This window comes from Melanaphis sacchari, unplaced genomic scaffold, assembly GCF_002803265.2.
Source record: "Melanaphis sacchari strain LSU unplaced genomic scaffold, SCAv2.0 Contig23_pilon_pilon, whole genome shotgun sequence".
NCBI lineage: Eukaryota > Metazoa > Arthropoda > Insecta > Hemiptera > Aphididae > Melanaphis > Melanaphis sacchari.
This window is the reverse complement of record NW_020271114.1, coordinates 1,167,375-1,185,928: the sequence shown is the minus strand read 5'-3', so window position 1 is coordinate 1,185,928 and position 18,554 is coordinate 1,167,375. Positions and strand designations below refer to the sequence as shown.

The 18,554-nt window shown below is 26.5% G+C and overlaps 1 protein-coding gene across 6 annotated transcripts in view; it reads left to right on the top strand.

Moving 5' to 3' along the window:
• Positions 1-12,278, top strand: part of LOC112594557 (synaptic vesicle glycoprotein 2B) — a 33,701-nt gene extending 21,423 nt beyond the window's left edge. For 3 of the 6 annotated variants that reach the window (XM_025339385.1, XM_025339386.1, XM_025339387.1), the window contains exons 2-14: positions 5,892-6,065; positions 8,349-8,408; positions 8,512-8,616; positions 9,168-9,329; positions 9,416-9,578; positions 9,645-9,766; positions 9,831-10,069; positions 10,424-10,593; positions 10,661-10,757; positions 10,866-11,034; positions 11,603-11,762; positions 11,855-11,982; positions 12,055-12,278. In XM_025339385.1, the coding sequence (XP_025195170.1) occupies positions 6,032-6,065; positions 8,349-8,408; positions 8,512-8,616; positions 9,168-9,329; positions 9,416-9,578; positions 9,645-9,766; positions 9,831-10,069; positions 10,424-10,593; positions 10,661-10,757; positions 10,866-11,034; positions 11,603-11,762; positions 11,855-11,982; positions 12,055-12,110 (1,665 nt within the window). In that variant the 5' untranslated portion in view covers positions 5,892-6,031 and the 3' untranslated portion in view covers positions 12,111-12,278. Of the gene's footprint in view, positions 1-5,258; positions 5,691-5,736; positions 5,756-5,891; positions 6,066-8,348; positions 8,409-8,511; positions 8,617-9,167; positions 9,330-9,415; positions 9,579-9,644; positions 9,767-9,830; positions 10,070-10,423; positions 10,594-10,660; positions 10,758-10,865; positions 11,035-11,602; positions 11,763-11,854; positions 11,983-12,054 lie in introns of those variants that run through there. The other 3 variants (XM_025339383.1, XM_025339388.1, XM_025339389.1) reach the window with 3 other exon arrangements.
• Positions 12,279-18,554: the final 6,276 nt, after the last annotated feature.

Sequence of the window (18,554 nt, the reverse complement as noted above, 5' to 3'; positions counted from 1 at the left end):
TACAACAAAGTCGTAAAAATGAGGGATAAAATAATATTTTATACATTTGAACCAAATATAACTCTGTATATATAAGTTTAAAAAAATGTTTAAAGTATTGAAGCATGTAGATATTTATATAGAAAAAAGAAGCTTTAAAAATCATATTTAGGATAATTTAAATGAAAATTGCTAAATTGTGACTAAATCTATTCAAATACAAAATAATCCTTTACATTCTCGTTTTCATACCTTTGAATTTTTTATGATAATATTTTATTAAATCTAACTCATAACAAATGTTCGCAATGTTCGTAAATCATTACAAACAATTGTATGCAATTGAACACAATTGATTTGTTGCGAACATTCGCTACGTCTGTTTATAAAACCACCTTAAGAAAATGTTATTATAATAATTGTTTTCTCTCTTTCAGACCCATTGTCAACATAGGCAAAACGCAATCATGTAAAATCGATTTTCATGATTTTTGAGTAATTTGCAAGTAAAATGGAGAGATTTTAGAGAATTAGAGTTTTGAGGATTTGACGTATCGTTTTCATGTTTCGTTATAATTAACTTTGAATTTGACCTGAAGTATAATTTAAATGTGTGTAAATTTAAATTAATATTAAATTGTTTTGAGACAATATTGAGACAAATCGATATTATAAAATATTATTTTTAATAATTTAAGTTATAAGTAATATTACTCAAAAATAACCTACTCAAAAAAATACAAAATTTTTTTACATGAATACGTTTTGTCAATGTCGCGCGTAAATCAGATAAAGAAAACAAACAATACTCTGACATCTTTAATAAATACATATTTTAAACATGTTATTATTTTAATGTTTTATTATTATTTGTTTATTAAAATTGCGATGTCCGTGATTCTTATCTGGGAATAATCTCCTACAGTTTTTATAAAATGTATTAATTAATTTTTATTTAGTAAAATAACTTTTCCTTGAAACATATATGTATACACATAAATTATCTAGAAGTCTTTAGTACGTTAAATATACTGAAGTGTAAGGACAACCAAATCAGAATAAGCGAAAAATGGTAAACCCTGATAGGTACAATATTCTTCCACGGTTCCATAAATCAATGGTACTTGGTTTTTAAATTGTTATTGAAGATATAATCACGCCATTGTTTTATACCTACACGTGTTATAGGAAAAGAAAGAACAATTGAATTTGTTAGTTCATGTGTTGGGGAAGTCTTGACTATGTGAATTATTTGACTGAGATAATTCAATTCGCACTAATAAAAATATGCATTAAGTGCATTATTATTTATCACTTTAATATTATAATATATGCAGGTGGTATTTATATTTTCGTTTTATTACGGTTATTATCTATTGCATATAAAATGTATCAAGTAATTTTATTTTATTATTTATTGCGTTTAAAAAATCAAAAATATGTTGAAAATATATTGTAATCAAATATTAAGTGTAGATTGGTCATTATTTTATGTACATATTATTATGTCATTGTTAATTCTGAATATGCCTGTACTTAGCTCTATTTTTTTATAAAGTCGTGTTAATCGTGTCAACTCATTTCAACCTTGACTCGAAAATTAAAATTATATAAACTTCACATACTTATTAATTTTTAAAAGAAATTTCTCAATAACATATTTTTATGTTATTAAATGTACTTATACTTTTTAAATAATTAATAACTAAATAAACAATAAAATGTTTATAACTTAGTGTGTTAGGTTGATTACTAATTGAACAAGTTTAACAGGAAAATCAGCTTTCGGGATTAAATTAGTCATTACATAATCAAAACGATGATAGGAAAGAAGAAACTGGCGTATGAATTGTGAAGAAGTTTTTTATTTCATGTAATATTATATAATTGTATAGTTATTTTTTTCTAATACACATTATTTTCGTTTTTTGCTCTAATACGAATTCGTTAATAATAATTGTATATATTTTCTTCTTGTTCAAGATAAAATGATAATGATAATATTTATCTAAATACGTTTTTACCTTATCAATACGACTTCTAAAACTAGGTATTTGTGTAGATTCCTTAAGTTCTACATTTTCGGTTTACATTGATTTTGTACATACAAGGTACAAGGTACATGAGATAATACATTTTTAACGTGTTTGTTATTAGAATGGGATAATATTTGGTAATTTAGTGAATTCAGTCTATTGTTAAAATAATCATATTTGATAAAAAATGAACTCGGCCGATGGCTATTCACGTATTACAATATAGTAACTTTTCATTCTTATGATTTTGTAATTCAGTGTAGACAATATGGGTTCATAATAAATTACCATGCATTGAGATAATGTATTATAAATTATAGCCTTTTAGTCAAAATTGTAAAACGCAATACCACCAACTAAAAATGTCACACCAAATGTTAATTTGATGACGTGTATTTATCTATTTTCGATTATGTTTGATAGAATGAATGTGAATGAATAACTTGACTGGTTAATTACAGGAAATGCACAAATTACTTTTTTTTAATTTCACGATCGAACATTTTACAAAAATTTGTTTTGTTACACTACACCTTTTTTTTAGACAGATTAGCTCACCAAAGTGCTATGAAACACAAATTGCAGGAAATTTGAAACGTGTTCATGAGTAACATTTTTCGCCTATTTATTATTTGGGCGTTGATATTGTATTTGTTTTCAGGGTCTAGGTATTTCATAATTTTTTTTTTTAAGGTCAATTGTTTCTTTTTACTAATAATAATCATAAATTATTAGTCTAGACTTATCAAAGACTATTAATTTGCAAATTTACTATTATTATGTAAACACTTATACTTGACTTATAGTAGGTTTTATTGCAATTAAAGTTGAAATTGTATGTAAATTTTATCGCAATAAATTTTAGAGTAAATATATTAGCATAACACAATGTCAGCTTAGAAAATAACATCTTTTTTGTCGAGTCTTGTGTAAAAATCAGCATAAATATTTGGAACGGTGCTCAGTAAGCGTCTGACATCTCAAACTTTAGTTGCGTAAACTTCTTTATTGTTGTATTTCATATTCATATTTTTAATTATATAATATAAATAGTCTATATTGAATAAATTATATCTTTATAACAATATTAAAATCAATCAAATCACAACTAAATATTAATTTATTTTATTTAAAAAGAAAAGAAATTTGTAGAAATCAAAAACAATAAGCTTAATTACAAAGTCTTAGGATTATAATAAAAACGTTTTAAGTTTAGAACTAAGCGATGATAATATAAGACATAAATTATTAAAAGTCAATCACAAGAATGTTAGAAATTTGTCTATGAACAATGTTTTTTTTTCTTACAATTTTATGTTTTGTATTTACTAAACGTATTATTCGACGATTTAATACTTCAATTTAATAGGCGTTTAGTTTGACTTTCGAATTCTATCTCATTGGTACTATTAAATATCTCAATGCAATTAAGAGTGTTTATAATAATTAACCGTACATTAATATTACTTAATACTTTACATTCTAAAATGCTTTTAAATAACAAATATATTATTAACATCTGTTAATTTTTTTCTGTTTGTTATTCATTACTATAAATTTAAGTTTATTCTTTTTTAAATTAGCTTACATTTTAATTAGTAGTAATTAAGACATATATAAAATTAGATTTTATTAAATGTATTCTAGTAAATACACCTTTACTATAAATTATAACTTACGGGTTCAAAATTTAATTATTATTCTGAGTTTAAAAGTGATGAATTATTTATAATTTAGGTTCGCATAACTATTTCTGTCGCTCTGTATTATGTTATTGTAAAATTACAATAATAAAGTTTACTTAGAAAGTAAACATGATTTGATAAACGAAGAACTATCTGAAATTCTATTTCAACAGTTCTGATTATTATTTATTATGATTAGGTAATAAATAGGTACTTGCCATTGTATACAGATTAAATATTTGTTTTATTTATTCCAGTTTTGTATCATAATCTATAGGGCTTATTGTATCGTTTGGATTTATTATGACACATTGTGTTTTATCAGAATTCGACGTTGATGCGAGTTGCAGATCATAATTAATTAATTATAGATGTACTATTATTGTCTTGAATTCATAATTGTACACGGAAAAATGAAAAACTAAAATAAGTATATTATATTTTATGGTTAGGTCATGCTTTAAAATTTATTAATTTCAATATATTATTAGATTATTTTAGTGTTTAGGTTAATCGATAGTTGAATATTTTATTTAATTTTATTGAATTTGAAATTTAATTCTATGACTTAAATAGAACATAATTTCAGATGCAATTGTTCTTAAGGCATTTCATTTATTTATCTAATTATTCTATTTAATTATGGTTGTATTATGAGAGGTAACTATTATACTAATATAATTTACAGTTTTATAAAAAAAAAAATTATTAGTTTTTATTATGGTTAATGGCTATTGTCAATAAAATAAATTTGAATAGAAGCTAAAAAGTGTTAATTAGTAGTTCATGCAGATTAATTTTTTTTTAAATTTTTGACCATGTAATAAAATTTATGTAGAATATAAGCGTGATTTTAAACGTTAGTCCGACTGTCGAGAATATGATATCATCTCATTATCGATTCTTTGTGTTTTAATTTTAATTTTATTCGTAGTTACTCTTATTTGTTCTGTTAGCTAATTCCGTCTTTTTCGGCAATTTATGAATTATGTTCAGAAATGATTTCGGTGCCCAATAGCACCAAAACCAGCAGGGCGTGTATTTCAATATTCAATAATAACGAATTTAAATCGTGTTTTCATTAAAAAAAATTCGCCACACAAACTTGTCGGTATGTATATCATTTATACGTGTTTAACATAATGACACTTCGTTCTTGTGTACGATATCGCGATTTATATTAATAATAATTTGATCGATCGATGTTCGTCGTGGCACGATACCAATGTGCGGCGGAACAGCGGAATATCGGCGTTTCAAGAGGGTCCGTTAAAAACGATTCTCGGACCGGCAACTCGATAAATATCCGGTGTAAAACCACATTAACGTGTGCTATTATGCGAGTTATTCACACACGTGTATTGTATAATGCATATACAAATTATAATATGGAGTTCGATTGACAATCTCATTTTCGTACGAGGCCCGAGGCGGCTGTCCATTTCAAGGTCTGCACTCTGTACGCTCCACTCTCCGCGTTAAAAAAAAAAAAAAAAAAAATGAATAAATCTCGTTCCGCAGCAGCAGCTCTTCGCGCGCACAACAGCCTTTCATTCCACATTCTAATGAACCTGGCCGACGGACGCGTGTCGATCCGACGCTCAGCGGTATACTCGCACTTATTATAATGATACGAGCAAGCGCGTGTGTAAATAATAATAATAACACCAAATAATAACAATATTGTTGCTTGCGTGTGTATGGAATATATATAAAGGCGCACACACGTGTGTGTACCGTCGCAGTCGTCGCGATCGTCGTCGTCGGAGCAGACAGCAGTCGTAGTAGAGCTAGTGGTAGTTTCGTCGGTGTCGGTCAACGGGATCCAACGGCCGTCTTGTACAATATCGCTGTCGTACACTCGTTTGTCGGGTTTGCACGAACGTCGTTTCCGAATAACGCCTAAACCCGAGTCTTAACGTTGCTTGATCCGCCCGCGAACCGTTTAGGATTGTAACAGTAATATGGCGGACGTACTCCGCTGTACGACGTACGTATTATTGTAATAATTACAATAATATAATTATTATTTTTGGATGATGATTATAACGTTATGTAAACACGATTTTATTTAAAATATTATTATTATTTTATTAGTGATGTAGTGAATTTGACGAGCTCGTCGGCGACGCCGCGAGGTTTCGTCCGAATATTTTTGATCAGCGTTTTGAATTTGTGGTGTGTTTTGCAGATGAAATCGACGTCGCATCCCGGATACCTTTCATCTACACGACCGGTCAGAGATAAGTTATGATACCAGTTTTATGATATCCGACAGATACGAACAAGTCCTGAGTCTTGGCCCGGTTTGCACCGACCAATAACACTAAAATGGTGGTAGATCATAGTGGATCAAACAGTCCAGGTAAAAAAAAAAATATTTCAAAATAAATATAATATGATACCGATTGTTAAATTGTTTATAAGTTGACAATCTTTTTTTTCTACCCTCGTCGAACGTTCTTTACGTGACTAGATAATATTATGTAATATATTATTTAATGCTCTGCGTTTACCAGCGTTAAAACTCTTATAACCGGCCATGTAATGTATGGAAATTATTGTGTAGTGTCTTTAAATAATACCAGGTATTTTTTAACGCGAATGCTTTAAAAATAACTACCTATTAAATGCATATCTGTAGACTAAAGTTAATGGTAATTTCTCTGTATTTTCAATTTTCCACAAAACAGAATATTGGCAATCGTATGACGATTTATATCTACAAAAAATCAGCATAATTGTCGTTTTAAGTTGCTGCGTTAAACCTGTAGTACCCATTATTAATAATTGTGAGTTTAGTTCTTCGCGATCTGACTCGTAACTTGATTGATTATACTAAACGGAATATATTATTTTGCGTAGATAATTAAATAACACGGTGTTTTTACACCGTGTTCATTTTAAGTAGGTACCTTTATAAATCATTATATTATTTACATATGTGTTTTTTGTTTTTGACATTCAGCCAACAATCGTTAAGCTTAACGTATTTTAATAAATTTACTAAGAATAACAGTTAAATGCTACGGTATTGGTAATTTATTTTATGTACATGGCATATCTATTGACATGTTACGATTTTAATGAATTCTGTATGTCAATGTGTCATAATAGCATTTTAATTGGTGATTTAATATTGAGTTGTACACGATATATCATGTGTCTCCGTAGTCCGCGCAGACTATTTACTGGGCTATTGTGACCCGTTTCGTTACAGTTTTCAAAGTATAAAAACTCCGGATGATAATGAAAAGAACAAAACTTGTTATTGTAATTTAGTACGCCGTTCAGGAATTTCGGTTGTGACTTGTGACCATCTAAAACCGCGTGTAGATATTCGTTTATTTATCAGCTTAGGCGTAGTTTCTTTCTTCAAAACGCATAGGTAAGTGGTAGGTAATACAATAATAATATAATACCCACCTCCCATGCGTATAATATAATATTTATTATTATGTTATTTGCCCATTCATGGTTGTGGTTCTATTGTAATAAAGTCTCAGACCACTTGTATACTTACCACCACTGTCACCACCACTACGTGAATCCGCATGGTCTCAGCTCGACTCGTTCAATAAACGAAAAGTAACAAAAAAAAATTATATAATATATATATATACAAACATAACATGCACATGAAAACAATACCATTGTATGGATTCTTCTCACTCTTTTTCTCTCTTTATCTCCGTGTATAATAATATTATCGTGTTTTTTCAAGTAATATTGTCGAGAGTTGAAGAAAGAGATCGTTTTATTATTTCACAGTTTGTATCGTGCCTTTTCACGATGATCATATTTTTCATATACGTGGGCTCGAATGATTAATAAATCATTAAAATTCGTTCAGTTTTTATTGTCAAATAATAAAATGTTGTTGAAATATACGACTTCGTAGACACTGAAGAACTTTTAAATTTCCGATTTATATAATCTGTCATCGTCGTCGCCTTATTTTTTTTCTTGTTCAATTGCAGTTGCGTATTTTGACTAATTTACGAACGTTCAAAGTATGATATATTGAACGAATCTTTCGAACTTTGGTCCTGTATGCTGGTCGAGCCAGGCTGCGTCGGCGGTCACACCGAATAAAAATCATTATAGACCGGCGACTATTAAACTGTATTGTAGTGCATTATTATACGCGTATCGTCATTATTACTATTATTATGTGACATACACTTCATATAGTAGTAATATAATATAGTAGTGAAACCGGCGGCGGCGCGTCGTGGTGTCTCTCGGGCTCAACCAACTGCAGTCGTTGATGAATTCGGCCTTTGACGTGTCACGATCGTTATTACAACGATATGGACCCTCCTAACGGCGGCGGTAAAAAATCTGCTATCATATTTTGTATACACGCGTATCTATTCTCGTTTTCTTTACCACTTTCTCACATCATCTTGAGAACACGCAAAACTCATTCATCTCTTGCAAGTTTAAATCACATTCGCAACTCCGAGTAAAAACTATTACCGTTTTCCGGGTTTTAATTTCTTGGTGTTCCGTTGTCTTATAGAAAAATGCCCGCACCTCCCTCTTTATTTTATTCTCCAAACAATAAATTCCAACTGTCACACATATCATAATACGGCGATTTCGATGGTTTAACGTAATATTGTATTTAAAATCATTTTTCTAGACACGAAATACAATAATGGCAGGGTAAAAAACCAAGAAACTATCGATCTCAAAATTAGAAGTAAGTCATCCATGTCTAACGTATGTTTTTACGGCGCGCTTATATTATATCGCTGTGGTCTACTTAAACTTAAATATTATATGGTGTTTTGTACTTTTTTTAGGCGAGACGTTAGATAGATACGAAAAAAAATTAGATGCTATCGAAAATGGTTCTTTTCCCCCCACTAAGGAGGTTGCAGATTTTGAACAAGCAATTGAACTTACAGGTAATTGCAAATGCTGATATTTTGTAATATTTATACATTAAATAGAATTCTTTGATTATATATATATAATATGCATGTACTTATTTTTATAACAATTATCGATGTGATTGACAACGTCATTTGTTTAATTTAGAGCATTAAAATAAAATCACCAATTTAGTTTATTTTTGTACACATTTTACTATCAATATTACATTTTGTTAATTATTGGATTTTTAATCATGTCACTTTAAAGTAAAATGATTAATAATCATCATTGATAAATTAAAATATGATAATTACCAATAGGCCAATTAATGAAATTTTATCTTTAATTATTAAAAATATTAATTGTTGATTTGTTTTTATTTTTGGATATAATTTAATATTTAAAGTTAGTAAACATTTTACCAACTATAGTATAATAATATGTAGATATACTTATTTAATATACCATTTATACAAAATGAAGATTTTTGTATAATTATTATTATTTTTTTAACAGAAATTCAATTGTATTCTGCATTTGTAACAAATTTCTAATTTAATTATTAACATTATTGTTTCTCTAGGTTATGGAAAATTCCATTATTTACTGTTGGTCGTGTGTGGTTTTGTTAGCACCAGTGAAGAAATGGATGTTATATGTATGTCATTCATATTACCATCAGCCCAATGTGATCTTAAGCTAAACACGTCCTCCAAAGGATGGCTAAATTCAATTATATTTATTGGTTAGTATGATTAAATTGTATTACTCATGTTTAACATGTAATCAATGGCTGTATAATATATCTGTAAAACATAATGTATTTTCTAGGTATGATGGCTGGTGCATACATTTGGGGTTCACTAGCTGATGCATTGGGTCGTCGTAAAGTATTGATTGTTATTAGTTTTATGAACGCTCTATGTATTGTAGCATCTACTTTTGCCCAGTCTTATGGTGTATTCATGTTCTTCAGATTTTTAAATGGAGCTGCGTAAGTATATATGAACGATGTAAATATATAATTAAAAACTTTTCTAACATATTTTAATTATTTTAGATTGGGCGGCAGTGGCCCAGTTATATGGTCATACTTTGCTGAATTTCAGCCTAAAAACAAACGTGGTTCAATGTTGAGTTCGATGGCAGCATTTTGGACTCTTGGGAATTTGTTTGTAGCATGTAAGTACAAAAGTTATTTATTATAATATTGATTTTAATATTAGTATTATGTTTTTATATTTAGCATTAGCATGGATGATCATACCACAAGATATTGGCTTTAGGTCTCCTACCTTTTTATATAACTCTTGGAGAATATTTTTGGCCATATGCTCCATCCCTAGTGTACTTGTTGCTGTGTTCCTGTTTTTTTTACCAGAGAGTCCAAAGTTTCTATTGACTCGTAATGATCACAAAAAAGCATTAGAAGTATTCAAGCAAATTTACGCTACTAATACAGGAAATGATCCTGAAATGTATCCAGTAAGTTATATTAATTTATTATAATAATAATGTGGAATCTATTTAATGTTTTGTACCACCAAAAGTATTGTATTTATATTACAATTTAAAAATAATTATACTTTTAATGAAGCTTAAGAGTAATGCAACAGTAAATGGACAAAAACTTTTATTCATTAGCTAGAATTTCTAAAATTGTGTAACTATATTAATCAATTTATAATTGTTGGTAAATTTCAATGTTTATGTAGGCGCTTTAATAAATATTTCTCATTTAAGTAATTTTATAATTTAACATAAAACATTAAAAAAAAAAAATTCTAAATTATCTCCTAAAATAATAATAAATTTATATGTATAATTTTAAAATTATAGGTTAAATCATTGATAACTAAATCAAATGCTATTGAACATGATAGTACAAAAAGTATTTCTTTTAAAAATATGACTGAAGAAGTAGCTCATAATACTAAGATGATATTTATGCCACCAATATTAAAGTATACGTGGATATCTATAGTGATCAACCTCAGTTTTCATATTGGGTATGTTAAGTTTATAATTGTATAATTATCAAAAAATTATCACAAATTGATTTTTTTTTATATATAGTTATTATGGTCTTATGATGTGGTTCCCAGAGCTATTTAATAGATTTGATGAATATGCTCGAGCACATAATGGTAGTGAACAAGCACTCGTGTGCGAGGTTTGTGTATTATATTATATTTATTTTGTTTATTTGTACTTTATATTAGCATTAATGACTTATCAATAAATTATTTTAAATATTTATTTTTATTTGTTGATTGGATAGGTGACTGAATTTGTAGTTAAGACAGGATCACACTCCCATGTGGACCTATGTTCAGACAAAATCGAAAGTGGCGTTTTCCTTGAATCATTTATTACAGTAGCAGCTGCTATTCCTAGCAATATATTTGCAGTGTTGGGAATGGATACATTAGGCAGAAAATTCTTTTTAGGTAAGATATAACTATCAAATATCTATTATATTACATGAAGGGTTTCAACAGTGAAATGGGATGATTTCAAAACTTAATTATTTTTTAAAGAATGAATTTATTATTTTATCATTTTATCTACATATTAAGTATAAGAGTAGCTATTTGGTATTCAATATAAAAAAAACAACCTCCATTGAGATATATGCATTCTTGAGTCGTAATTGGAAATTTTTTAAGATCTCTTGCAGCATAATATTAATAATAAGATTTATTCAATTCCGTCCCATCACAGTTAAAAGTATAGGTGCCCAGACACATTTTTAAATAGGTATGTTCATAAAAAAAAATGCAAGCTATTCTTTAAAACAGTTAAGTGATGGGGTCTAATGATATTCCTGTTCTAAAAACTTTTCTTTAACTACAAAGCTGGGTTCACCTGTTCAATGATTTATTCTTATTAAATAGATAGGCTTTAATGATAACGATAGACCCAAGACCTTACTAGCTATCATTCTCATTACAAATTTACTTGTTTCACTGTTAAACCCTGTATTAAGAAAATTTGTCAATTATTTTTTTTATTCAGTATTCAGTACAATGGCATCTGGAATATGTGCTGTTGGTTTGTCACTAATTACAAGTAAAAGACAGAATTTAATAGTATCTGCTATTTTTAGTAGTGCTATTAGTTGTGGTAATGCTGCTTTAGATTGTTTGATTACAGAAATTTTTCCTACAAATTTAAGGTAATCTATAATAAATGATTGTAATAAAATTTGTTATTGATGCACAAACTTAGAATCTAAAATATTTAATTTTAATTTTTTATTATTGATAGAGCTACGGGAATGGCCATATCAATGGTAGCCGCCAGACTTGGAGGTATTATTGGAAATATTGTTATCGCTGCGCTTCTTGATCTATATTGTCCCTTACCTACTTACATTGTAGCTGTGCTCCTAATAGGTATGTTATAATTTTATATTAATAATACTTACTAAGTATGAGTCATAAAAATTATTTTTTATTTTTTTCTAGGTGGAGGACTTTTGTGCCTCTTGTTGCCTAACACCACAAGAGAACCATTAACGTGACCTATTTATGAAAAAAGATTAGAAACAGATTTAAGTCTATCATTATTATTTTACTTTCATTTATCGACATGACATTTTGTTAGTTTTAAAACCTCTATAGACACATAATATGCGCACTTATTTATACATATAAAAAAAAATTCTTTTAATATAATTGTATTAATTTGTTGTTTACTTGTTTTTAATTTGTATAATATGTGTACACTAGTACACATAGGTTTGTATAGATATTTTCCAGACAAAATTTCTAATATTCTATTGTTTATTTTATTTTATTATTATATATATATAATTTTTTTTTTTACTGTGAATTTCTTGTGAATATACTGTTAACCTTAATATTTTAGATTTCAATATTTAGTTAAGTTACTTTACAACCATAGTGTTAAAATTATATATATACAAACTAAATATTACTTTTAATTTTTTTTTTTTTTTATGGTTTGCTTAGTCTAGTCGTAGTGAAAAGTTTCCGTAATACCAAGTAAAAATATAAGGTATTTATTACAAAGTTATTAAATTTAACTTTTGTATAAAAATAAATGTAGTTTAATAGGACTAAATATAAATTACAAACAGTTAAACAATCCATATAAATTACAGATATAAAAAATGCATTGAATAAATAACTACTATAATATGATTTCAGTCCAAGATTTCTTTTATAACACAGTTATTTTGTCTGAGTTAATATATTAAATGTATCCTATTAATTAAATTTTTTATTCAGTACACCATGTTTCTGAAAACATTGTGTATCTTAATAGTTATTAAAATAATATATAATGTGTAAATTCCTTAAACTTTTGTCATTTTAGGCCACTAGAAAAAATATCCAATATATGATGTATTGATGAAAAAAAATTTTTTGAAACTTAAATAATAAAATTAATTTATAATGTAATAAAATAATGATGTTGTAGGATGGGTAAGAAATAATATTTAATGCTATACTGTTGAAACAGAAAAACTCTTCTATATCCATTATTTTTTGAAGAAGTAGCTATGAAAAGTTGACTATTTTCTATAGTTAAATACTTATAAATAACTGTATCATCTTTATTAAAGCACTTAAAAGATTGAGAAGTTTGAATTTAAAAAAATAAAATACTCAAAAGATAACAATTTTAATAATTTATGTTGTACATATGAAGAACAAAGTACCTATTTTAGACCATATAAAGGAGTTATACCAACTCTGATTGAAAAGGTATTTTTTGTGAAAGATTTTTCAGATAAATGAATGCAGGAAAAGTCAGTGGCAGTGTTATTCAAATATTAAATTTAAAATGTTTTTAGATTCTATAGACAACGTAAAACTATATGTGTATCATATGTATAATATATAATGAATTTTTGTTTTATATATATTTGTATAGTTTTATAAGTATTAAGATATATACTTTGGAAAACATCATTCATTTTGTAACTTGAATGAATAAGTTTTTAATCATATCAGTTAACTGAGAATCCTAAGTCTTTAAAAATGGGAAGAAAAACATTGTTCAAACGATATGTTATTTTGAGTTTTTGCTCACATGAAAGCTGCGCTCATTTTGTCCCCACGCATTCCCCTTATTCAAGTACTGCATTTAATTTAGTTATATGTTGGGAATAGATTTTGTTGTATCTAATATAAAAACTTACATTTGTAGGTATTTATTATTGAAATATGTAAACATATAAATATATAATATATTAGACTGTGTGCTTACCTATCGATTTAGGAAACACTGAATTTCTCGGTCGGATTTTAATGGAATAAATCGAATTGTTTTTTACAAGTAAGTGGTATTATAAATAAACATTTATTGCTACATTTCAAAATTGTTATCATTTCGGCATGAGCATGCGCCAAAAAAAAAATTTTTTTTTTTAGCAACACCTATTTTGAACACCGTACTATAGGTCTAATTTTTATATATCAACTATAGTTTCAAATCGAAAATCAACTAAATAAAACTATAAAGGCCATTTCAATTTTAATAAATAATACATTTTTAAGATTCATTTAAGTGCATAAAAACCGTTTATAATAATTATTATTCATTATTGGTTACTTCTTGAATATTTTTACGTATTTTTTGTTTATGGGAATATTTAAAAATATTACTCTACAATGATTCACTAATTAATCTAGCAAATTAAAAAAAAAATCATTGTTGCATATAATAACTAATAACCTCACTGAAAATCAAATAATATCAGATTGTTAGCAACCAATAAAGGATGTCTATAATGTTTTAAATTATGCGTCGTAAATAACAGAGCAAACTTTGAATAATTTTTTTAATTATTTATATAATTATAAAATAATAGTTGTAATCAATATTTAATTAATAAATTTTTACCCATTTGTGTTAAACTTGTTTATTAACACGTATATATATAAAAAAAAAAAAAAAAATAATCAAAAAATTACCAACAACAAATAATTACGATAAATGGTTTTTATGCACTTAAGGAATCGTAAAGGTGTATTATTTATTAAAATTGAAATGGCTTTTATTCAGTCAATGTTTAATTTAAAGCCATGGTTGATTCATCAAAATTATCTTTAAAAATTAGGCCTATCCGAGAATGGTGTTAAAAATAGGTGTTGTAATTAATCCGTCAGAAAAATTCGATAATTCCTAAATTAAAACAGAGTATAATCAAGTATTTGTTTTTAAAATTAAAAAAAATACATATATTTTATGCTTGGGAGGGGAAGGCATAATAATTTAATTGAATTATGGTTCAACTAGGATGGTTTTATGATTGCATTTATCTAACTGCTCACATTCTAAGACCTAGGATTAAATTACCATACTATTAGAACTAAGTTTACCAACAATGTTGTTGCCCATCTATTTACTGTTTAGGTACATTTTTAATTTGTTAATTCTTAGTAGGTAATATAAATATTATGTTAATTTATTTGAAAGCGCTATCTTTCACAATATTTTTATTGTACAACTTTTCCTTTATTTTGAAATGTTTTAAATTATGTTTTTTAAATTTGAGTATTCTTATTTTTTTTAAGGTTTACGTTTATATACTCTAATTTTAAGTGCATTTACATAGGTAACTAAAATAATATTATTATAAGTAATATTGAAATTGAGACATTTCAAGTTGAACCTCAGGTTTTGCTACTCATTATTCATTTACATCATGTATTCATCGATCACATTTATTTATTAATATCCTGATAAATTTTTCAATAAAAAACATTAAAGTTCTAATAAGTAATTCGCAATCGATAAAAACTAATGTATCAACTAGTAGTACTTGAATTATTTAAAGTAACATAAATATAAAACAATTATGTTTAAAAATTTAAATCAAATTTCTTATTTAATTATTTTTTGAAATAACCAATGGTGGTATACCTACTGGTATCACATATAATTATATAAGTATATCTCAATATATACCTCGGCACCTCGTATCACATAAGCTTTATCAAATTACGGACTTCAATAAATAACTCATAATTAGCTGAATTATTTTAAGTATACTTAAACTTAGTTATTTTGATGTATGTTATTTTAATTGCATTTGACAACAAAGTAAAAATATTATACAAATACTCTAAATAATATAATTAATGATAACAATATTGAACCCTTATATAGATATGAGGTAATTTAATTAATTAATTTACACGAATAAATAATATTTTATTTTAAGTTTATATAAGTCTACTATTTAGTAGGTATAAACCTGCACGGCCGCACCTATATAAAAACTATAAACTACAATTAATTAATAATTTTCTAATTGCATAAACTAAATAAGTATTTACTATTATAGAATAGACAAAATAGTTTATTTTATAATCAATGCTGTAAGTAATTAAGAAAACAAGTTCTTATATATTGGCATAAGTAATTATTGCATGAAATAAAAAATTAAAATTAATAATACAGTTAAACCTAATTAATTCTTAGTTAAATCTTAATTTTCAAAAAAAAAACGTACTTTTAGGATTAGATTTTTATTTTTGGTAGGTATATAATAGTATATAATGTTGAATGAATCAATTTTTTAAGTGATTTCGAGTTTTCGTTGAAGTTATTTAGGTAATACGAAATGAGAACATGAGACAAACAAGTTACTATATTTATTTTAAATATACTAAAATAGGTGCATTCAAATTAAATTAATGAATTACCTAATTATTATTATAGGTACCTACCTATGAATATGTGTCGTAAATACACGATAAAAATGCTTTTGCAACTATTGTTTCTATTATTTTAGTATATAAATTAATTATTACAGATTTCTATACTTAGCACTTTGTATTTTTACCTTTTTAAATCCTACTATTTTATGTAATAATATTTTTAGTAAGAATTTAAGTCTATATTTTTTAATTCTTATTTTACGGGTACCTACCGAAACATAATAATAAAATAAAAACTAATTACTATAAAAGGTGCATTAAAATTTTTGAAAAAATATATGTTTATTTTTAATGACCAGTTTTCATGGATACATGATCTAATATTCTAATCGATGAGCGCGTATAATACCTTAAGAACTGATGAGTCTCTTAGTTTTTTCCACAGAAACCTCGCTGTAATAACAATACCCATGTGTAAAATGCGCTAATATTTGAACAATAAAATTACTCTATGAAATTATTGATCAAAACGAATTGGGTAATCGTACAATGCATACTACATCTACATAAAAAAGTATATATATGTATTTAGATAACGGGGGCACATTTTGCATTTTGGCACCCTCTATATTTCCACCTCAATACAGAGGTGTTGAATTAGACATAGCGTTGTAGAAGTGGAAATATAAGCATACAATCGTGAAAAGAGGCTGGAGGGTTAAATACTGGTCATTTTAGAGAGGTTATAGTGCATTACATAATACAGCATTAATACAAAATTACAAGCATTTTAATTTTTTTAAATATTTTGCGTTTGAACATAAATAAATCAAAAGAATAATACAAACATGATTTGGTTTAGTTTAAAACTAAAATAATGTACCTATCTATATTATTCATCGTGTCTGTAAAAAATTTTGGCAGTCCTATCAAAAAGTTAAAAACAACGTCCTTGCGTCCATAAATATTATATGTGAGATGAATTTATCTTTATAAAAAAAAAAATCACAGATATTATACAATATTATAAGATAGTCACTATTAAAATTACGGATGAGAACTGTTTCTTTTATAATTATTGTATAAAAACAATTTTTAAAGTTTCTTGTTTAACCAGTGTTGCCTATAATTCCTAAAAAAAATACTATGGACATAGATAATATCTAAATTCATTATTATACTCATTATTCATTATTCATCATCATGTAGTTACAAGTGTTAAGATAGGTTAAAACATTTTTTGATAGCTAAAAAGGAATCGTAGTTCTCTTGAATATAAATAATCATACATTATAATAATAAGACTTGTATTTTTTCTTTATTAAAGAAATACACTTGTAAATTTATATAATATGAGTTTAGATTATTATTTTAGATAATATATCCTATTTGTAAATATTATATCATCATTTATATATATTACGGATAATGGTTACAATCTTTTAAAAAAAAAATTAATTTGTCTATTTTATGCAGATATAATATCTGAGTACCTATTTTCTTTTGGTATCTCGTTAACATATAAACATATAAGGTTCATTTTGTTTAATTATAATCCTATTAAAAGTCAATAAATTATTTTTACATAATAAAATATACAAAATTATATGTATCACTTATGTTTTTTATTGGGTATATTAACTCCTTATTTAATCAATATAAATTATTAAATTATAGCCGGCAGATATGTATCTAAAGCTAAAGAATGAAAGGTTGGATGTGCTTGGTCCATTCTGAGAACGCTTTGGCTTTATTCCCTCAACTATATCACCTTAAAACTATATAGGTTGATGTTTAAAGCTATTATTTTAATAAAATTTAGCATTGATATTTTATTATTTTAAATTGATATATTGTCTTCGATGCATGCAATTTTTTTGCATGTGGACTGAGAACGCACTTGGGCTATTCAATATAATTTGTCAATAAGATTACAGGCGCACTCGGGCTATGAAAAAGGTAAAAATTAAAAATCAGACGCACTTGGGATACCCCCTCTTTTTATATATCATTAATTACAATTATATTTTTTAGAGATAATTTTGACTTATGCAGTATCTAATATATATTTATGTAATTACACATTGCTCATTGAGTAAACAATGGTCGACTAGCTGCATTGTGTTTTAAAATAATATTATTCGCTGATACTCTAATGACTGATGATTCTTTGTTATTATAGGTACTTATTGCCTATTGTTAATATGGTTTATGATTGGTATTTGGTGGCATTTGAATAGATAAATCATGACATTTAACGGTCAAACCGTTTAAAGTTTATTAACTGTTTTGTTAAAATTATGAGATGTGATAGATGTGTATAAAATAAT